General features: G+C 47.7%; 1 protein-coding gene across 1 annotated transcript in view; it reads right to left on the reverse strand.

Moving 5' to 3' along the window:
- Positions 1-1,304: 1,304 nt before the first annotated feature.
- The window catches only part of Clic6 (chloride intracellular channel 6), a 42,774-nt gene continuing 20,464 nt past the window's right edge, over positions 1,305-23,614 (reverse strand). Inside the window, exons 2-6 of the mRNA XM_032900404.1 lie at positions 12,627-12,736; positions 11,985-12,110; positions 10,765-10,871; positions 9,910-10,091; positions 1,305-2,456 (exon numbers count right to left, since the gene is read on the reverse strand). Of these exons, the coding sequence (XP_032756295.1) occupies positions 2,295-2,456; positions 9,910-10,091; positions 10,765-10,871; positions 11,985-12,110; positions 12,627-12,736 (687 nt within the window). The 3' untranslated portion in view covers positions 1,305-2,294. The remainder of the gene's footprint in view (positions 2,457-9,909; positions 10,092-10,764; positions 10,872-11,984; positions 12,111-12,626; positions 12,737-23,614) is intronic.

The following is a 23,614-nucleotide window of genomic DNA, read 5'->3' on the forward strand; positions in this document are numbered from 1 at the left end:
CAATGAGGGTGGAGCTTGGGGTGTGGCCGAGCTGGGGGGCGTGGCCGAGCAGGGCGGGCATAAGGCTAGGAACAGGGGCCAGGACTGAGGATGGGTGACTGCCCCCAGGAACCACTTTCCTATAGCTACCAGTCTACATGAAATGGCCCACACGGTATCTATTTCAGCCACCTGGACGAAGAGTTCAGACCTGTCTGTCCGGACCGCTTTGAGGTGCTGTTAAAATGTCTGTGGGTCATAATTCACACAACGATTATCTCTCACGCAAACACAAGCAACCTCTGGTTTAGATTTGCACTCTTCGTTCTATTCCTTCAAATCCAAATGGAAAAGGCAAGGTGAGGGAGAGGAAGCTGGGGAAGGGAGGCTGGTTTCACAAGTTTCTACTGGGGCTGGGAAATGGTTCAGCTGCTAAGTGCCTGCTGCACCGGGGTTCAGTTCCCTAGAGCACAGGTAAATGTCAGGTGGGCGTGGAGGCGGCACCTGCAGCTGCAGCCTCAGGGGTGGAGACGGGATCCCTGGAGCAAGCTGGCCAGTGAGACTAGACATACCGCTTCGGACTTGAATAAAAGAATAAGGCGGGAGAACCGTCAAGAAGACTCTTGACATCGAAGACTCTTGACGTCATCCTCCAGCATCCCGTGCCTTCACCACATGTGCATGCACTCCCACACAGTCCAAACACAAACACTCACATGCGAGCATGTCACACACACGTACACAAACTAAAGAAAACCCACGAAGTTGATTGAAAATGTTTAATTTGTAAAGCACACAGTTTATGATCATTTTAATATCTAAAAGAACGAAATTAACAGGACTAATACCCGATAGTCGAATCATTTACCAAGTTTGGATGTCACGTTGTAAAAGCAGGCTTAAAAAGATGACTCCTTACAAAGGAGTGAGGTGGACCTGGGTGGGACAGGCTAGACATGGCCCTGAAAACCTTCTTGGGTGACAAAGAAACAGACTACTGGACTGAAGCCACAGCTTCCAAGAAACAAGAAAATGTAGTGGCCACCACATTGGGCTTTGTTTCCTTATGAGACATTTTCCACCTCATCTCGGGATCTTACTGTTACCCTTGCCCAAACTGCTTATGGCACGAGGGTTCCAGAGCCCAGCGCCCCAGCCAAGTGTACAAAAGATGTTTCCTGTAGAGTATGCCTGTGAGGGACAAGCTTGAGGAGTCCTGCAGAGCATCCAGGCAAGCTCACATTTCCTCATTCACGGTTAAGCTGGAGCCCAGCAGCCTGCCCACCTCACTATGACACAGGGTGACCCCATGGATGATGAAGCAGACCAGAAACTCCTCAATGTCTCAGGAAAGGACAGTTTTCCAGAGCAGCTTAAGAGTGGGACTTTCTGGGTTTCCATCTGGAGTTTGGTTTTCCTGCTTGGCCTCAGACTGAGATAGAAGAGCAGTGAGACAGAAAGTAGAAAGAGAATGAGCTAGCCTCCGGCATATCATCTTCACTGAAGCCCTGCCAGGAGCAGGGAGAGACTCCAAGTTGGAGCTGACAGGAAGAGTCCCCATGAAAGCAGTCCCTCTTGGGAGGGAGTGGTGAGAAAAGAAGGTTCCAGAAAAGGAGTGGGCCCAAAGGCACCCTAGTTCCTGCTGTCCCATGGTTCTGCAAGGGGCTCTATGATCCCTCTGTGGCTCAGCAGGACCAAATCCTTTGTTTTAAGTCTTCTGTGATGACCTTTTAAGGCACAAGAGGTCCCTTCATTGATCTTTTACACAAATGTCATACCACGGATGGATGAAATTATATGTGATGTATGTGCATGCAGAAGTACGTGCACAGGCGTATATGAAAGATTATCAGTTCTACAAATATTCAAATTGCTGTCAGAAAGTATATGGAATAAATTTCAGGTGATTTTTTAATTTCTTCTTCATACCCTCTAATACTGTTCTAAAGTATTCTATAAGTCTAAACCGGCATTTCCATTTTAAACTGATATTTAAGAAGAGAAAAAGGAGTCATGTGATTATCACAACTATCAAAGACTAACCTCTTAAAAATGGTGAGAACCTGAATCAAAGCCAGTTTGCTCTGAAACAAGCTACAAAACACTATTTCCCTAAACATGGCCAACCAGAGGACTGAATCTCAAAGATATAAATTAGCATAGATGAGATGGAGCAGGCAAATCGCAAGGCCATGCATCCTGCGGTGGCATTTAGAGAGTCAGCGTTCTTTTTGCAAAAGCTGTTTTGGGGAAGAAACATAGAAGGTCCTCCTGGAAGCCCTGCTCACTCATCTGAGGAAAGACGCAAGCCGGCGTTACTTCATCCTTTTCGCTGCGTCTGAATACGCATGTTCAATCTCCTGGTCAGCTGGACACGTGTTAGTGAACTCGTCCCGGGCATAAGCATTGTTCAAGTACCTCCAAATGCCAGTCATTTCAGAAGGAAACTCAAAACCTCTGTATTTCTTGGCCACAATCTGAAAATCAAAAGGCAACAATGAAAGGAGACAGTCCACTCACGAGGGTGACCAGGTTAGACAACCCAACCTTGGAAGCACATAGCTTAGTTTCCAATGTCATCCTAAGGTGCTGCCCATGGTGGCACTTTGACTTTGCTAGGGCACCTTGGAAGCAGGAGGGGTGACAGAGGTGCAGGATCCAAATGCAGTGGTCTCTGACAGGATCTAGGATCACCTGGGAGATGACGCTGCGAGCACAACAATGAGGGAGCCTCTAGGGTGGGTTCACTGAGGTTGAAAGACCTACCCGAAATGTAGAAGACTGGATTCCATGGGCTGGGATTCCTGGACTGAACACAAAGTGCATAAGGAACTGGACACCAGCACCCACAGCTCTCTGTGTCTGACACCTTGTGACCAGGTGCCTCGCATTCCAGCCACTGTGCCCCCCGCCCCAGACACCATGGGTTTCATCCCATCAAACTATGAGACAAAATCAACCTTCCTCTTTTAACTTCCCCTCAGGTTCCCAGAGGTGATCCTTGGGACCCAGCCACACGTGTGTACAGCATGCCAGTGGCTGTCTCCCTGTGTCTGTGGCAATGCCTTGGCAAAGTGTCAGCTACTGTGTTATGTGGTGTATGAAGACACATGGGAGGTCTTCGTTTTTGGATGCCATCAGGAACTTTTAATCGGCTGTCTCTTCTCGCTATTCAATGCCACCTCCAGCGATTCCCTAATGCCTGGTATTTGAAAGTCCGCCATTTTTTTCCAAGCACATTGTTTAACCATGAGCTTTACTGTGTGCAAAAGTCGGTGCTTAAACAAAACAGCTTGCTCCTCACCATCATGGATCAGTGCTGCACACTTGAACAACTGAAAACAAGAAGATTTTCTATCATAGTCCCAGCAGTCAAGAGGTCAGGGGGTCCCTGCTCCCACTAAAGCTTCTGGGTTCGAATCTGTCTCCAGCCTCTCTCCTCGTGTCTTAAGCTCTTGACTATGGAAGGACAGCTGAGTCTGTGCATGTCTTCTTGCTGTGTTTGGGTGTCCCTGTCTTAAATCCTCTTTCATCAGCAAGCCATATTAGAGGAGGGTCCAACCTTTTTTTCTGCATCTCCAACCTAACGAATCGTATCTTGACTGACCCACGTGCCAAATAAGTCCCATTAAGACCTCGATGTAAAAGCTTGGGGGAAAACAATTCCATCTATCCATCTGCCACAGGGATCCAGGGCTACAAAGGTCATATCCGTTGTGTCCCCTCCCTCCCCACTGATCCCGGGATGTTGGGATTAATGGAACATAAGATGCAGCACAAATCAGATCTCAGTACTCAATCGTCAGACGATGACATCGACCACCATTCATGCAGCATGGAGGCAAATTAGGACCGAGGAACGTCTAAAGAGCCTGTGACAGGGTCTAGCGTTCTTCATCTGAACACAGATTTAAGAATGCTCGAGTCAAGAATTCTTGTCTCTTTGGTTGATTCTCACCCACCTGCTTCGCTTTTGATCTTTTTGAAAAGTCTTAACCTGGAGTCTCCCCATAGAGCCCAGATCTCTCTTTACTTTTTATTTGGGCATGGGGTCTTACTACCTTGCCCAGGTGGGCCTTGAACTCTCTCTGTAACCCACTCAAGGTTGAGCTTGCGGTCCACCTCCATCGGCCTCATTGGTGGCAGGTATTACGGGCCGGTGCCATCAGCTCTGGATATTTAGTATTAATGAGGAAATTTGCTAAATGTCCCCCTCTCATACATGGACTCTTGCTTTTAGAATTTCTCTCTGTGTATATATATCTCCATGTGCATGTGTGTCAACCTACATACGATGGTATGCAAGTGTGTGGACAAGGCATGGGGGTCAGATGGATACTGTGTGACTTTCCGGATTGCTAACTACATTTTAAATGCTATGCTAGATTTACTTTTTAAGTTATGTCCTACGGAGGTGGGGGGAGATGGTCTGTGCATGTGAGTCTAGGTTGGATCCATGGACCCAGAGTTACAGGCAGCTCTAAGCTGCCTGATGTGGGTGCTGAATTCAGGTCCTCCGGAAGAGCAGCCAGTGCTCTTAACTACTGCCCTAACTTAATGTTTTAAAGACGCCTTTCTTACGTGTGTGCACACATGTGTGCAGAGGTCCCTAGAGACCAGAAGAGGCATTCCAGTCCCTACTGCTGGTTGCAGGTGGCTACTCTGCCAAGCACACGAGTCTCAACTGCTGAGCCATTGCCCCAATCCCTCTTTCTCTATCCCATTTTTGAGACAAGGTCTATTGTTGAGCCTGGAACTTGAAATGTGACTAAACTGTCTGGCCAGCAACCCGGTGGATTCTCCTGCCTCTACCTGCCTGAGATGGGATGCCTCACATCTGCCATGTTTTGCAAGCGTTCTGGGGAAGCAAACTCAGGTCCTCTTGCTTGTGTGACAAGTTCATTAGCAGCTGAGCCATCTCCCCACCCTCATTGTGATTTCCGAGTTTACTACTTTGTTTCCTATGTATGTGCGTGTACACACACACACACACACACACACACACACACTCACACTCCCTTTCAGTTGCCCAGAGGCTGTGGTTCAGTTCTTTCTGAGAGTCCCCTAATATTATCTATCAAGGTGATTCCTGTTAATGACAAAGGAGGGACTGTGTGTTTCCACGTCTCGCTGGTTCCTTTCCTTTACCACGTTCCGACTTGACTCTGTGGCTGGAGCTGCTGCTTGGTCTCTCTACTAGTGTCAGCATGGGTTCTTCATCGAAAGGGCTTCAACTCCAAGCTAAAAAGCTCACGGAGAAGACTTGTCCCCTCTTATTGAATTTCCAGCTGCAATCTCTCTTTATAAATTTATTTTACTTTTTGATTAAAATATAATCACTTTGCTCCCTCTCTCTCTAAGCCCTTGAGACATGTGTTCACCAAACACATAAGAACAGAGGAACCAAACAGGTAAGTGGCAGCCTGGATAGTTAGGTTGCCCCTAAGCCTTTCTTCTAGCAGTCTGTAAGCAAGCTGGTGTCCTTTGAGCAAATCTGTGCTCTAAGTTAGAACAGGATAGGTCCCCTGTTTCTGAACAACCTTTTCTAAAGCACATCTTATCTGTCTCGGGTTCGTATTCTCATGATCATTTGAATATTTCAACATATAGTAATTTTACTACTCAAGAGTGCTTATTTTACTGAGGCTGGGTGTCTGGGGAGATAATAACTAGGAATATAAAACTCTTTCATAATACCCCAGACAGCCTTCCTTTTCCTGTTTGCTGATTTTTGATGTCATTAAAGTTCTTGAGGTCATTGTGGATAATTTCCCCTGTAGGCAATTCTACTGTTTATCTGTGTCATCATTGCTGTTGGTGACTACTATTATCTGGCTGTCTGCTGTCATTTAGGCATACTCCCTGAAGGGTCACAGTTTGGAAGTTTGGGTCTCAGTGGGGCAATGTGTGAAGGGACCTTCAAGAAGCAGGGCTTGGAGGAGGGCATCATTGGAGCATGCCATCTACATAGCCTGAGATAGTTCTCATGGGACTCTGGTTAATTCTGTGGGAAAGTCTGATAGACAAGAGCAAGTCTGTATGCTTCTAGTTTCACCATATGGTCACTTCCTGTCTCACCAAATAGCTACTTCCGGTTTAACTTAGTTACTTCCTGTCTCACTCAGGCTCACTTCCTCTCACCTATGACCACTTCCTGTCTCACTTATGATCATTTCCTATTTCACCTGTAGTAACTTTCTGTTTCACTTGTGGTCACTTCCTGTCTCATCCATGCTCACTTCCTGTCTCACCTACAGTCACTTCCTGTCACACCTATGGTCACTTCCTGTCTCACCTATGATCACCTCCCCTCCCTCCCCACATACACACTCACACTGAAATGCTGTAAGTCGTGAGACTAAGACCAGACTGAGCTACATAGTGAGACTCTGTCTCAAAATGCCAAGGGCTGGCGATAATCTTGGTGGTAGAGTAGCTGGGTTTCATCCTAGCACAAGTGGTTGACCCAGGCTATTCTTTAGATAAAGCAGAGGCCCCAGCTCTCCTTTAATTAATATAATCTTCTGCTTGGACCTTTGCCTTCCTGCTATCCTTCCCTCTTCTCACATTCTGAATATAAACACCTGATTTCAGGTCATTTGTTTTCAGGTCCAGTCTAGCTACTTTCTGTGGTGTCCTTTTGTCTGCCTCTTGCTACTTCTACATATATTTTTTATTTTGTCAGGACTTTAACTGTCTTTACTTCCCTTGCCCAAATACTTCTTGCCTGGTCCATTTTCTGTACCGTGTTTTTTCAACATTCTACATCTTGTCTTAGAGCTTTTTCTGAAGAAGTCCATATTATTTTCCCTTTTCAATGTTGTAGAAGGATCTAGAATGTTCCTTGGCTTCCTGGGACAAGTCTTTGTCCCATATGCATTTCCTGTCCCCTTTCCCCCCTTCTTTAGTTTTTGGATCCTCCACCATTTTCTTCCACTTTCGTTGTCTATAGCTATGCAGTCCTTCATGGATTCCTTCTTGTGGCTAGCCATGATTTAGTGAGGTAGACATACTGGGGATACCATTTGCTTAGAAATCACATAGAGCAACAGGAGAGTAGGGACAGGTCAGTTGGTAGAGCAAACTGAGTATTCCAATGGACCATTCATTCAGGAAACACTGACCTCTACTCAGGGACACAATGGAGCTTGAGTTAGGGTTAGAGATAGGGTTGGTATTAGAGTTAGAGTCAGAGAACCCTTGCTTTCTTGCTTTCTTCCTTCTTTCCTTCCTTCCTTCATTCATTCCTTTTTTCCTCTTTTCTTTTTCTTTTTATTCTGTTCAGCAGCCACAAAACACAATGACAGATCCTTCCTCTTCTCCTACCCCATCCCTTCCACAACACAGCAGAGGAAGAGGTGCTGGGCACAGGCTGTGTAAACAACATCTCTGTCTCTTTAGCAATCTCAACCCACAAATATTCTCTGTAACCTTTGCCTCACTGCCAGCTCGTGCCCTACCCTCTACACAAAGATCTCAGGCATTTCAGGATGGCATTGTTTACTTCTTAAAAATTCTGAACTCTTCTAACCATAAAGGGAGCCATGCACCAATCAATCCTGTCTCTTGGATTTCTTTGCGTTTGTGGGTGATCTGTCTTTTTTTTTTTTTTTTTTTTTTTTGTAGGCTCGTGAAAGATGAAGCCAATGCTCTATTTTTAATGTCATTTTCAGTGGGTTTCAGGAAAGGAAATAAATTATAAATCTCCTCACTCTCATCTTTTACCATAATTCCCTTAGACTAATTCTCATTTCCTTCAGAAGTACTCTGTGCTCTGATCATTAAACAGTTTAGGATCTTAAGTGCTAAATGGCTTTGAAGATTCTGTTTCTAGGCCTTATATTCTCACCATGACTGCTTTAGACCTACCCCACCCCCAAAGCTCACCCTGTCCACTGCTTACATATATGTGCATGTCTGTATGTACATGTGAATGCAAGTACTCATAGAGGCCAGATGAAGAGGTGGATCCCCTGGAGCTGGAGTTACAAGCGGTTGTAGGCTATCTAATATGGGTGCTGGGAACCAAACTCCGGTCCTTTACAAGAGCAGCCACTGAGCTTAACCACTGAGCCATCTCTCCAGCACATTGTGACTGGTGCTGTGTGGTTGTGATATTTCTTGTGTTCTCCAATGTGCTTTGGATATTAAACACTTTTCATATAATGAAGGTTTGGTCCCAACTGGTAGTGATTAAACCATGAGGGACCTAGCCTCATCGACTGGTTAACTGTAGCGGATTAGGCAACAGGACGTGGCCCTTAGGCTACTGGAAGCCTTTGAAGGGTACATCTTGTCTCCTGACACTACTTCTTGCTCTCTCTACCATCCAGCTTCCACAGATGAGCTGCTTTCCCGTGCCACAGTGTTTGCCATGAGCCTAACACCAATAGAGCCAGCTCATCGTGGACTAATAGCTCTGAAACCACAGGCCAAGCAAACCTTTCTGTTCTTCCAGACTTTCTCAAGCGTTTTGTCATAGTAACCACTGTCTCTTCTTCAGCCTGCACAAACCTGTCTGGTGCTATACCATTCACAGAAAAGACTGAAAACCCATCCCTGCAGGAGATTAAACCACAACACAGTGACATGAATGTCACTGGAAAATGACTTGTAGAGTCATCAGATTGTCAGAGGTTGAGCAGCTTTCGTTACTCTGGAAGTTGGGACCTTTGCAAAGCTGCTGAAAAGACATTCACTGAAAGAATTGGTGATGTCCATTGTAAGTAGGTCTCATACACAGGCAAGAGAGGAGGAGTGAGTCAGAGACTGAGGGGAGGGCACAAAGAGGTGTTCAGGAAGAGAAAGACAAAGTTCTCACACAGAGTGAAGGAGAGCGATAGGCAGCCCACCATGGACAGCTGAAACCAGGATGGGTAACTTTTCCAGCCAAATATGTATGAACTTAGAGCATGGCACAGAACGGTGTTTCCTCTTTATTCTCACTGTATGATCCTATACCAGCTCTAGGCCTAGCGAGAATCTAATAATAATGGAGGTGCCCAGTGTATAGGCTTCTTCAGACACACCAGAAGAGGGCATTGGATCCCATTACGGATGGTTGTGAGCCACCATTTGGTTGCTGGGAATTGAACTCAGGACCTCTGAAAGAGCAGTCAGTGCTCTTAGCCATTGATCTATCTCTCCAGCCCTTTTTTTTTCTTAGACATCTGAAGGTCACATACGTAGCACTGTTGGCTGTCAGTCACAATAACAACTGACATCCATAAGTCACCGAGAGGTAGAGAGTGAAAAGCACCTCATCCAATTGTGAGACCAGCTGCCCGGGATTCCTCATGGAAGCCACGACACGTTCTGATTGGCTAGGTCAGGTGACCAATCAGAGAACTGAGACTAAGAGAAATAAACATCTTAAATTTTGAAAAATAGTCCTTCAAACAGCTCCAGTTGTATATGACCGTTGGCCCTGTTACTACATTCAACTACCTAGGAAGAAACGGTGCCAGCTACAGAAAAGGCCAAGCGAGGAGATATATCAGCTGCTCTTAGCTGTGTGTGTGTGGGGGGGGCTGATATTAAGAGTTTATAGGACACCCCTCTATTGTCCCTGCAACATCCTTGCTTTTCCCTAAAATTATCAACAACACATCATCTTCAAGCTACATGTGGAAAATGCCATGGAGACCCTGAGTGCATGTGAGCTTTTCCTCAGGCTGAGGACATCTGTGAGGACGTGGGGCAGGGAACACACTTGCAGGTATTTCGTGAGAAGGGCTAGAGCTCGTAGTTCCATGTGTTTAGCACGCTGCCTTGACTATAAACTGCTAGTCTTCAGTTTAAATCTGTGTTCCAGGCCTGTTTCCACGCCTGGCCCCAGCATAAGTCAGAACAACAACGAAACAAAACAAAACAAAACCACAAGGAAACCCCGTCATGCATGCAGCCCAGCTGCCAAGAGCAGGAACAGACCTTAATGATGTGGAGCTTGGGTAAGAGGTTACAGTCGGCCAGTGTGAGCTCATCCCCATCCAGAAACTTCCTCTGGGAAACAGTGACATCCTCTGTACTGTAGGCATCTATTTCGTCTGGCAGCGGGCTGTTTAAGTAACTGTCCAGCTTCTTCAGGGCCCGTAGTAGGTTCTTTTCATAAACTAAAACACAAAGGCAAGAGATGCTGGAGATGGGCCGTGCAAGTGTCTGCCATTTTTTTTCTGCCTTTGAAGGAGAGAGAAAGGGTGTGCTTCCTTTCTGAGACACAGCCAGTCAGCGGCAAGAAAGCCAGAAGGACACAGAGGCGGACAGGACTCAGTCTCTCTGTACCATCTACAGTGTCTGGGTGTATGCATACCACATGTATGCGGGTGACATCAGAGGCTGGAAGAAGGGTCGAGTGCCTTAGATCTCGAGTGACGGAGGGTGTGAGCCTAGGATAGGGTCTGTAAACCCAACTCCAGTCCCACAGGAGAGCACTGTGTGCTCTTAACGGCTGAGCCATCTATCCAGCCCAAACGCATCCACTCTACTGACATTTATGAGAAGCCTATGATGCTTAGAGACTGGCAGAGTGGCCATTCAAACGACTGCCACACTGCAGGTGGAGACAGCCGAATGTCGAAACGTCTCCCCTTAATTGTGTTGTACTTTGGATTTCCCAACTCTAGAAACAGTCGCTCCAAAGTCACGTGCAGAGTCAAAGACGGGGATATTTTTCCTTATTCCCTGACTCCCATCTGTACCCTCTGAAATGAGCCCAGATACCCAGTATCTCCCCAGCAGCAGTGTAGACGACCCTGTGGGGACAGAACCCAGGACCCGAGAACTTACTGTCATTTGCATCCTTCTTGGTGTTCTTAATAAACGCTGAGAATTTGGCAAAAACGTCATTTCCCGCTGAGTTGGATTCGGGGTGTTGGGTTCCCAGCTTAGGGTACCTTGAGGAGTTCAAAATTGGAGGGTCACACATAAACAATGGCTAGTCAGGATGATGAAGTAGAGGAAAAGGCCTTTCTCTGGGATGATATTAAAAGGACAAACTCCTGTAGACTGGATTAGTGCATCTCAAGGCTGAGTAAAAACATGATTTGAGAGAACTGCGTTGGATCTGGTCCTGGCAAGACCAATCCTAGGGACAACGGGATGTTCCTGACCTAATCCTCTCCCCCATCTAATGAAGGTGTTTGACTAGAAGGTTCCTGAAGCTTCTTCCAGTAGCAGACATGAGAGACAGTTATCACACACAGCAATGACACTTCCTCTGTCCCTTCTGCCATACCATTCTGACCACCAAGCTATGGATACAAAGAAAGGAAGCTGTTATGGTTGGTTTTGAGTGTCAAATTGCCACAACCTAGAATCACCTGAGAGAAGAGTCTTAACTGAGGAACTGTCTAGATCAGATTGGTCTGTGGGAATGGCTTGATTATTAATTGATATGGGAAGATCAAGTCCACCCTGGGTGGTAACATTCCCTAGGAAGAAGGTCCTGAACTTAACGGGACAGGGATAATAATAGATTCAGTCCACTGTGGGTGGTGCCATTCCCTAGGAAGAGGGTCCTGAACTACACAGGACAGGGATAATAGTAGATTCAGTCAGTCTACTGTGGGTGGTATCATTCCTTAGGAAGAGGGTCCTAAACTACACAGGACAGGGATAATAGTAGATCCAGTCCACTCTGGGTGGTGCCATTCCCTAGGAAGAGGGTCCTGAATTACACAGCACAGGGATAATAGCAAATATCAGCCTGCATTTCTCTCTGCTCCTGGTTGTGAACATGACATAGCTGGTTGGCTTACATTCGTACCCCACTGACTTCCCTGCAATCATGGACTACAACTTGGAATTGGGAGACAAATAGACCTTCCCTCCCCTAAGTTGCTATTTTGTCAGGATGGTTTTTATCTCAGCAACAGAAATGAAACCAGAGCAGAAGCAGTGTCTATCTTAACTCAGAGTGTCAAACATGGCTGTCTCTGTGGCATAGTGTGCATGACCAAAGAGGAAAGCAGCAATGGCCTTGTGAGCATCAGTACTAGGAGGCTTACCTCGGGGGGACTAACTTCTCCTCTAAGAACTCCTCAATCTTATTCACATCTGTCTTGACTTCACCATCAAAAGTCATGAAAGGAGGGTTGGTCCCAGGAGCCAGGTTCTGCAGGTCTGCAGGCTTCCTAGATAGGAGGAGAGAGCACTCTGCATGGACGGTCTCAAGCACTTGGAATCACAGACAAGGCTTAGTTGTGACCTCATCATTTAAGAGATACAGCCCTTGAAAACTTCTAAGTGGCTTGTGAATTAATAAGGTAGCTTGCTAGAGACTAAGGCCAAGGAATTCACTAACAAATGACGGGTGGCAGGCTACAGTGATGGGAAACGCTCCCCAGTGTTATCAGCCCAGACCAGTGCTCAGCCAGGGTGCTTGAAGGGACAGCAGGCTCTCCCTGGCCCCCAACCCCTACCCCTTTCTGACTACAGCCCCTGAGTGCTCTAGGAACCATACTGCTTGGCTGGACCTTGGGTTTCATTCCAGACTCCTAAGGATGGACATATCATCATATGCCATGGTCCCAACAGTGTATATGAGCGTGTTTTGTGTGTACACGCATGCTTGTATACATGTAAGGGCATGTTGCTGCATACAGGGAATTAGGCCCAATTTCATCAATGACACAGAAGCCCCATCTCACCGTTTCAGGTCCACCGTTGTCACATTGAATATAACACCCTTTAGCCAGAGGATCATAAAGAGACGCTGTGAGAATGGGCAGTTTCCGATGCTCTCTCCATCAGAGCCAGCCTGAGAGGAGAAAAAAGAGAGATCTATGCTGTCAGCAATGTATACACACACATGCGCACACACACACACACATACACACACACACACACATACACATACACACATGCACACACACATGCACACACACACAATCACTGTGAATGTTTATAAATGATCATGTTACTGTCTATGACAGGTTAGAGATGGGTGTAATACAGGGGTGACACACACACACATGCTCACACATATACATGTGTGCACACACATGCACACGTGCGTGCACACACACACACACACACACACTAAATGGAGAAGTAGGAATGAGGGAGACTGCTCAGTGGTTAAGAACACCAGCTGCTCTTGCAGTGAACCTAGGTTCAGTTCTCAGCACTCACGTGGCGGCTCATGACCATCTGTCAACATCAGTTCCATGCGATCAGACTCCCTCTTCTGAACCTCATGGGTAAGCACATGGTCCACATACATGCAGACAAACACTCACACAAAAATAAAAATAAATAAATCTTCCTTAGAATTTGCACAGAAAAATCTGGGACCCAATAGATAGTGACAAAGCTGCCCAGGACTTTGCTCTGGGAATGCGTTCAGGATGGTCTCTGGGAATGCGTTCAGGATGGTCTCTGGGAGCAGGTCTCATGCAAGTACAGTGTTACTTTAAAAGCATAATGTCAGCAGTGTCAGGCCCTGCCAGCTGCTTTTGTGTCCTTGGTATTTATTTGATTGTTTTGAGACCAAGCCTCAGGAAGCTCAGGCTGAAGCTGAAGATGGTCTTGAACTCATGATCCTGCCCCTTCCATCTTCCCAGGGCTGGCATTGCAGGCGCTTGCCACTACACCTGAGCCCCTGCCCTGTGGCGCTGCCTGCTCTCAGACTGCCATCAAACCTGAGTGTAAGCCAACGTCATGCGCGTGAACCTCTGACACTGTGAGGTACATCAAACCCTTGTCTTTAGACTCTCCAGCCTCCATATTTTGTTATAGCAGCAGAAAATAGCCTAATGCACAACCCCAGTGATAATGACCATTCAATAATTCTTTAATAGCACAAACATAACCACGTTCCACCCATGAGGTCTATTTCTAACAACTATAGTCATAAGAAATTTGAGAAGAAAACACTGCCGTGGAGGGAAGATGAATCATAAGGCAGAAAGTCAGCTGCTTGCTTATATGGTGAACATTAAAAGACAATGCAACCCCATACCCAGTCACCAAACCCAGACAACATTGCAGATGCCAAGACATGCATGCTGACAAGAACCTGATATAGCTGTCTGTCGAGAGGCTTGGCCAGAGCCTTACAAATACAGAGGCGGATGCTCGCAGCCAACCATTGGACTGAGAACAGGGTCCCCAATGAAGAAGTTAGAGAAAGGACTGAAGTAGCTGAAGGGGTTGGCAACCTCATAGGAAGAACAATAATATCAACCAAACAGACCCCCCAGAGTCCCAGGGACTAAATCACCATCCCCAGGGATGGACCTATGGCCCCAGCCACATATATAACAGAGGATAGCCTTGTCAGGCATAAATGGGAGGAGAGGCCTTTGGTCCTGTCAAGGCATGATGCCCCAGCATAGGGGAAGGTCAGGGCGGGGAGGTGGGAAGGAGTACCGGGTGAGTGAGTGAGGGAACACCCTCATACAAGCAGGGGGAGTGGGATAGTGGGTTTCTGGGAGGGCGGGGACCGGGAAGTGGGATAACATTTAAAATGTAAATTTTAAAAATGCACTTAAAAAAAGAGAGAGTGCAAAAGAACCAAAGTAAAGAATACTCTGGAGGTGTGTCACCTCAGAGTTATGTCAATGGAAAATAACTGAGCAAAAACACCACGAATGGAGATTCCTACAAGTTGAGAGGGGAAACGATAGTTCAGCTTCTAAAAGTGCTAACTAAGCAAGGTGAGCTTACTTCACAGAAAGAGTCTCCCGGGTTCAGAGTCTGGGTCCCCCCCCATGCTCAAGCCTCTCTTCCTGCAGCTCACACTGACCCCGCTCTGCCTGTTAGAAGGCAAGGATCTGGGACCTCCCTCAGGTACAGTCCGTGACATTTTTTGATGGCCCAGTGGCTGACAGGGAACAGTTGGGACACAACCATCACAGTATTCTTTGGAATTCTACAGCCTGTGGGCCCTCAAACACCACCCTGCCTCGCCCACCAGGACACACCAGCAGGGCCCCCAGCCCCTGCTGCCCTGGTCTCCTGCTCTCTGTTCCACAGCACAGAGAGGTGCTGTACAGAATGCAGTCATTGCTGCCTGCCCGGGAAGCCTGCCCTACACTCTCTTACCTGGTACAGGTTTGGGCACAGTCAGACACAGCAGAGGATGAAGGAGAGAAGGCAGGGTACGTGCCGACTGGCCAGCCCCGACTTGCTCGCTGGCCTTTAAGCCTCTCATTTTTATAATAGCTCCACTAAGCACAATAAAGTCTAGAAGCTCCACGGAGTGGGGCGACGGTTCTCTCTGCCCCTTGCTTCTTGGATCTTTGGGGTCTGTCCACAGCTCCCTGTGAATGGGGCAAAGGCCTGCTGAGTCCTGGGCCTCCTGTTCTACAGCTGCCTGTCTGGTGACAGAGGTTACCATAGCAACGCATTCTGATGGTAAAGCCTCTCTGTCCCTCACCGCCTCTCACCACAGCATCCGGAGAAGGACCGGAGTGCACAGGCAGATCTGCTCTGCTGTTTCTCCGATGCTCCCAAACTCACTTCCACACTTCCCTCAAAACTGTCCTCACCACTTCCTCAGGTGCTTGGTGGAAACGAGGGTCTGGAAGCAGTGTGTGTGCGAGAATTCTTACACTTCTCAAAATATAAGAACCGCCTTTGTCATGCACCTCGGTAAACACTTGGATTGAACCACCATAGAGATGGTTTGGTCGGTAAACCACTTGCTGTGTGTGCACGAGGACCCGAGTTCGTTCCCCAGAAATCATGTAAAAGGAAGCCAGGGCACAGTGGTCCATGCCTGAAATTCCACTCTGAGGAGATGGAGACAGACGGAGATCCCCAGGGCTTATGGTAAGCTCCAGGGACAATGGGAGACCCTACTTAGGAACACCAACATCAACCTTGACTTCCATGGGTACTCATGCACGTGCAAATGTGTACATGCACATGCACACACACACACACACACACACACACACACACACACACACACACATGCAAGCAGGCACCAAACCCTTTCGAAAACCTCTCAAGGCTCCCTAACTCAGTGGACCAACATCCCGCCCGAACGTGAGAGAATGGTCCGCATGGCCACAGAAAATAATGCTGTAAAGACAATGGAGAGATATTTAACTACCCATGCTTCCCCTGTATAGCCCTGACACTGAATTACTCCAAGCCAGCAGAGCCCATAAACTGTAGGCTGCTTGGGGATCTTAGTTAGCTGCCCCAACTGCCAATAAAAAGGGATTTTCATACCCAGCGTTGCCTCATCCTAAATTGCTCTAAAACTTTCTTTCTCTCTTAGTCTGCTGTAAATGAGGGGGTTACGGGAACATGGTGGGAGGGACGGGGACGCCTTGCTTAATTTTATTACTTTAATGCGCTTCGGTGCTAGGATGTGCCAGCAAAAATAAAGGCAAAGATACGCCATCTCCACGGTCCATTATTGGGCAATAATGGGAGTGGACCGCCTTGCTTGTGTCATTAACCCGACAAGATGATGAGATAAGCGCATGTGTATTTGCAGCGAATAACTGACACTGTCCCCGTAATTGGGAGGCTCTATCAGACTGAGTTTTATTTCCCAATGTTGGTAATTCTCTCTGGCTAATTGCACTCTGGGCTGAAACGTCTCAGCGGGGCTCTCAGGCAGCAGGGGGAGTTGTTGTAGGTCCACGTTTCTAATTAAATCAGATTAAGTAGCTTGAGAAATTGGAGTGGTTTTTTTTTTGTTGTTGTTGTTGTTGTTGTTATTGTTTTCAGTTTCAGTAGAGACCTGGACACCGAAAAGCCAGAATGGCCTCTCATCTGTCTTTCTCGGCATTCACTTGGGCATCCACGTGGCACATCTCAGGAGAGGAGCAGGCACACCTCTGACCTGTTCTTGGGCGACAATCCTTTTGCACATGGCACCTGCCTTGGCCTTGGAGAGGAAGCAGTGCTGATGGCCCCTGGCCTGCACCTACTGAGGGGACCCCAAGCTGTGAAAGGAAAGGGTCTGGCCAATGACACAGCAGTGAAGAGCCCCTCTGTGTTCCAGAGCCTCCCCCACTAACCTAGCATGAATTGATTACTCAAAATCTATAGAATTGTTTTCTACCTGGAAGCTTTCTTCTTTTAATCAAAATGACTTCTCTGATGCCCACGGGTGACAGCTACACTGCTACTCCCTACTACGGTGACTGCAGCTCCTGCCTTCAGAGGTCCGGTGGACATTTCAATGCTGGTCTCATGGGTGATGACCCTCTCACATAAAAGACCATACACCTACCAGCTTACTTCCTCGACTTCTTGGTTCTACCTTCTTTCTAGAAATTCTGTATGAGACTAGAGAGTAGGCACACTCTATAACATAAGCACATATCTCTGCTCTTACCAAATACAATGACAAGCGATCTGGATTGCTGGGGGGAGTTGAGAAAGCCATGAGTTGATGCCCCACCCCTTTTTCTTTTCCTGATACCCAGATGCACACTGAGGGGAAAGGGAGGCACATGCATGGGGGTGCAGGGAGGTCTTTAGGGATTAGTCCTGGTCCTTACAGGGTTAATAAAAAGACTCAGGATGAAGTGGAAGGAGTGGGAATCAGACAGTAAATATACCTCCATTGCAGGGCTGGAGAGAGAGAGAGAGAGAGAGAGAGAGAGAGAGAGACTGTTCTCAGCAGAGTGCAAGGCAGGTTTTAGGCTAAATAGAGACAATGGGTACTCAGAAGAGATACAAGTCAGAAGGAATATTGAGACAGGAGACCAGAGGGGAGAGAGGTGGAAACAACTAGCTGGAAACAGCCGTCCTGGTTGCTTTTCTGATGCTGTCATGGAATCCCGGAGGCTGGGTAACAAATAATGGAGAAACATTCATTTCTCATAGCCTCAGAGGCCGAGAAGGCCAGTGTTCCACACCAGCCTCTGGTGAGGCCTTCTACATCAGAACATGGTGCACTCATGAGGTCAGAGAGACAGAAGACAAGGGCAAGAATCCACCCTGAGCCCCACTGTGTGTCTGCTCTGTGGGACAGTAAGAACAAGCAGGTGGGCCTACTCCTGGGTGGGGGTTTGGGATGGATGAGGGACTGTCCTGATGGTCCCTGCAAGAGGGTGGAGATCTCTCTAAGCCTGGCCTCACTGAGTAAGTGCCTAGAACCAGAGGATACATCCATCCCTTGTAGGGGTCATTCTCACAGACGCTAGCAGTTGCTAGCAAAGAGGAATCCTCAGACAGTGACTGGGAGACCACCTCTAGTGACTCTATTGACCCTGGAGACCAGCACTTCCTGAGAGCACCCATGGGACCTCCCTGCTCCTTCTGTTGTGTCAATACTAGCTATAAGCTTCGGGGCCTGTGTAAAACCCACACACATTCACTACAAAGCAGTGTGGTGTGCTGAGTCACATCCACCACAGGGAAAAAGAGTGGGAGGTGGAAGAGGAAGGCAAAAGGCTCAAGCGATAGCCACAAGCATCTTCCCCAAGCCACCACAGTCACAGCCTCCTAGCGCCGTGGTGATGGCCTACGCTGCAGCTTTGTAATCTGAGACAGCCTGATTTTCGATGATTCCGGAAAAAGAATCACAACACTCTTCATGAGCCTAATTTAATTACTTCTGTGTGTGCATGTGTGAGTGTATATGTGTGAATATATGTGCATGAGTGTGTGTGTATGAGTGTGTGAGTGTGTGAGTGTGTGTTTATGTATGTGCATGTGTGTGAGTGTGTATGTGTATGAATGTGTATGTATGTGTGTGAGTGTATGTTCTGTGTGTGTGCATGAGCATGTATGTGTGAGTGTGTGCATGTGAGCATGTATGTGTATATGTGTGTGCATGTGTGTGTATATATGTGCATATATGTGAGTGTATGTGTGAGTATGTGAGTGTGTGTTCTGTGTGTATATGCATGAGCATGTATGTGTGAGTGTGTGCATATGAGCATGTATGTGTATATGTGTGTATATATGTGAGTGTATGTGTGAGTGTGTGAGTGTATGTGTGTGAATGTGTTGCCCATGCAGTTATAAGCATGTGTGGTAGTCAGAAGTCACTGCACGTCTTCCTCCATGGCTTTCTCACCTTAGTTTCTTGAGAGAGGATCTCCCAGGGATTGAGAACCTGAGATCTGCCTGTCTCCAACCCACCGTGCTGACATTCCACATATATACTACTGCAGCTAGCTTTTTACATGGACGGTAGGGATCTGAACTCTGGTCCTCATGCTTGCATAGCAGGCACTTTACCCACTGAGCCATCTATCTCCATAGCCCAACATCTCCATTTCTAAGCAACACCAAGTGCCTCTGAGATAATAAAAGAAGCGGGGGGGGGGTGGTGAAAGACTGCAGACCCCGTAGTCAATCTGTTTCTGGTCCTTGGGTTCTATTTTCTCAGTTTGAAAGACAAAGATCTGGTCTGAGCTCATGGGTCACTGTATAAAGCGCTTGCTTTGAGGGCGCAGGAGCCATAGTTTGATCCTCTGTAATCCATGTATCTCAACAGCCAGGCGCGGTGGCAAGGCTTGTAATCCCAGAGCTGTGGAGTGGGACAAGGAGGTCTCTGGGACTCCCTGGCAGGTCAGACTGCCTCGCTGGAAAATCCAGACAATGACAAATCCTGTCTGGAAAAAAGTGTGGGCGATACCGGAAATAAATACAGCAGCCATGTACACATGTTCACATGTGCTCAGCGTTCACCTACATATGTGCACTTGTACATACACACACACACTCACACATATACCCACATACTCACAAACACACATTCACACACTCATGCACACTCACACACACTCACACATACTCACACACACTCATACTCACACATATACTCACACTCACATACACTCACATACTCACACACACACAGACATACACACTCACACACTCACACATACACACACTCATACACAAGTGCAGACACACACATGTACACACATTCACACATACACATATAAACTCACACACATACACTCACACACTCACTCACACACACAGACATACACACTCACACACTCACACATACACACACTCATACACAAGTGCAGACACACACATGTACACACATTCACACATACACATACAAACTTGCACACATACACACACACTCACACACACACATACACACACTCACACACACACACGGGGGACGGGGTGGAGAACAGGGATTAAAATACTGATATGCTTAAACACTCTGGGCGCCCAATAAAGGGAGCTATTATTGTCATTACCAGCAGCAACATCGTTTACGCTCCCAAACCTGAGCCCATCAGAGCAGACAATTATGGAATTTAGGGTACTTTTTAACAAGCCTCAATTAGTGGGATTTTCATGCCAGCCCACGTCCTCCTCAGGGAAATGGATTTTTCTCTCTTGTTTTTCTCAACAAGTCACCTATCTTACACCCATTCTCAGGTAACATTCAAATGTTCTTAATAGCAGAACAAACAGCCCTTCAGCCAGTTAACAAAGGGGTGGACCTCTGGGCTGGTGTCGTCAGAGAGCCACATGAGCTGACCTCTCACTGGATAAAGGGTCCCATGGGGACACATGTAGAGCTGTGCACACCTTCACCATAGCTGGGCTCCTCAGCCCAAGGGGAGACAGGAGACCCTGCTCTTAAAAGACTTGCCATCCCAAAAGGGGTCAGCTCCTCTGGTTTGCCCAGGGACACTGAGTTTATAGCTGGTCTCTCACCCTCTCCATTCCAGGCAGGCTGGGACATCTGGTCACCCCACCGCCTGGGCAGATTCCCATTTTTAGAGGAGGAGAAGGCATTCATTACCAAAGTCCTGCTGGGTCACCCAGAAGCAGGCCTCCACACTCCCCAACAGATCATCTACATGGGAGACACATCATGTTCCACGGCTGACAACAAATGGTGAGGAGGTGGCCCCACGGCAAGGACCCATCAGCTCCCAGGGAGGGTGAACAGACAGATTCATGACACAGGAAGGCGGCAGGACATAGCCTGGAACACACCCCAAGTCTGCACAGAAGCTAACCCCAAGTCAGCTTCTGTGCGTTTCCACCCAGCTCTGGGCCAGTCTTCTGCTGAGCTGGACCAACGAAGCAAGGTATCAGGTGGCCAGCATTCCAGCACAATCCATCTCAGAAGGCAAGAGATACACCTAATGAAAGACACTGCACAAGCAGGCTGCGAACAAGCCCCTCCCCTCTCTCAAAGCCCAGAGCCTCTCTCAACAAAGGCCTCCATCCCTCTTTGATCCTCCACAGGGTTCCCTGAATTAAAACCAGAAATGAATCTCTGTCTAGGTTGAGTAGGGAAAACATCCAGAGTTCGCTATGCTGTGGGCAGTAGGTGAAAAACAGGAGGCCCTGGTGGGTGTCGCTCTGAGGAAGTTGGGGCTCGAAAGGATCTGCACCATCCTCATAGGTTACCTTGGGCCCCAGACCCCAGCTCCCAGAGGATACACAGCTGGATGTGACTCTTCAAAACTGTAGGCCTTACGCCCTAAGAAGCCCACATGCTACCCCTGTCTTTTACAGGTTGGATTATGAACCAAAAAACAGTCACACTGTGAATATTGCTGGTGACTGTGGTGGCAGAGACCAGGACCATAAGCATAAGTTAAGACACACACACACGGTGTTTATCCTTCCCCATTCACTGTTTGAAACATGTCACTTAAATCACTGCCATCGATCCTAACAAGGACCTTGGTAGATAGATGTAATTTTATTATCTCCCCTGACAGGTGTGAACATTAAGACACAGACGGTTAGAGGAACCTGCCCAGGGCCACACAGCAGGATTTGAACCAGAGGACCTGGCTCATGTAGCCAGGTCATATCATGCTCGACAAGCAGAGACGCTCCCACGCTATTTATACTCTGCTTTCATCAGAGCCCTTCCAGAGAAAAGTGGAACTTTCCGGACCGTTTTCCTCAGCCCTGTTGCACAAGGGTTGGAGGTGACTTGCAAGAACCACAGCGACAATAAGAGTACAAATGTCAGAAGCAGGTAAGAAATACAAAGGTCACTGTGGTGGGAGAGGACTGTGTAGCTCCACTGAGGGTCTCAGCTGAAGTGGGGGGAGGGAGACACCCAACAGGCGCCCGCCCCCCGCCCCTCAGGGCACCTTTGGCGCTCTGGGGCTCTAGTACACTATATCTTCTCACTGGGAAACTTTCACAAGCCTGGAGGAGGGCAACGTGGCTGTCTCTGCAAACCCACTGTACACCTAGAGTCCTGCTGACTAACAGAGCCCCACATTCTCAGAGGGAGCTGACCCCCTGGGGCAGAGTCTGCCGCTGTTCCAGGCCACTACAGCCTGCTGGGCCCAGACAAGGAGTTTGGGTCTGGTGTTTTTTACAGCAGGCAAAGCCAGGGCTCCCTTTGGCCATAACGAGTTTTCAATAGAAACATGAGGAGTGCTGGGTACTAAACTGAGTCATCTCTTAACAGAGGCCTTTCAGACGGCCCTTCCCATTTTATTTCTGAGAAAGCATTGGTTGGCATCCTTGATTCTGAGAGAAGCTGGGGGAGGGGGGTGGACGACTCCCCAACTGGCTTTCCAAACAGGTCTGCCCTTGACCACAGCTTGAAGATTATTTACTAATACAATAGACTGGGGGTGGGAGGGAGATAAGCCTTTAAAGATGCCAACGTCCTAATGCACACATCACCTTATGAGGCAGAGAGGGCGGTGTGAATGAATGATACCCAAGGTATAAGTTTTTTGATGCAAGTGTTATCCTGGATGATTAAGCTGGCCCAATCTAATCATGTGGGTTCCCACAGGAAGACCTTGCCCTGGCTGTTGTCTGGAAATTTTTGACCAGGGAAGGGTGGTCAGAGATGAAATTCTCTCTCTCTCTCTCTCTCTCTCTCTCTCTCTCTCTCTCTCTCTCTCTCTCTCTCTCTCTGAAGGAGGGCGTCCTGGATCCAGGAAAAGAATGGCTTCAGGGAGCTGGAGAAGAAAGACTATGGGCTGCGCCCCGGAGCTTCAGTGAGACACCACCGTGCTTGGACCAGCAAGGCAATAAGAAAAGAAACTAGAGTCTCTTAGGCTTCCTAGTCTCCAGTAACCTCTCACGATGGAACCAGAGAGAACCTCCAGCTAAAGTTCCCATCGGAAATCCTCCACCTTTGCCCGAGACAGTTTGTCAGGTGAGCTACAAGTAAGTCAGAAAGAGAGACAACCTATGACACAGCAGGTGCTTAGCCTATTTCTAGAAACTTCCTTCATGGAGCCACTCCAGGGGGTTGCGTAATGGCCATAGGCTCCGGGGAAGGTAGGCAAAGCTTCCTTTGTCCCCGGTGGAGAGGACAGCTCTTCTGTGTGAACTCCAGAACTCCCGAAACTGTTTGAATATCAACACAGGAGACCTCCTCCTCCTTCCTTCATGTCACCTCTGAAGTTTTCTAACTGGATTCACACCTTGTCCTCAGAGACCTAGTCACCCAGACAGCTTCAGGAGGGCACTGATGCCCCCTCGTGGTTAGAAGATATATTTCATGTGTGCCACTCAATTCACCAGGGCTCGCCCTCAGGAACTACAGTCTGACTGAAAATATCCTTAGGTGGCTAAATCACTCACATGTCACCAGAACTTGGCATGGGGTGTCCTCATGCACAGGATTTCAGTGTTAAACAGCAAATGCTATGGCCAGGGAGATAGACTTGTCAGTAAAGTTCTTGTTGGGCAAGTATGATGACCTGAGTTCAGGTGCCAGCAGGGGGATGACGATGAGAGG

Source organism: Rattus rattus, chromosome 4 (assembly GCF_011064425.1).
Source record: "Rattus rattus isolate New Zealand chromosome 4, Rrattus_CSIRO_v1, whole genome shotgun sequence".
Taxonomy (NCBI): Eukaryota; Metazoa; Chordata; class Mammalia; order Rodentia; family Muridae; genus Rattus; species Rattus rattus.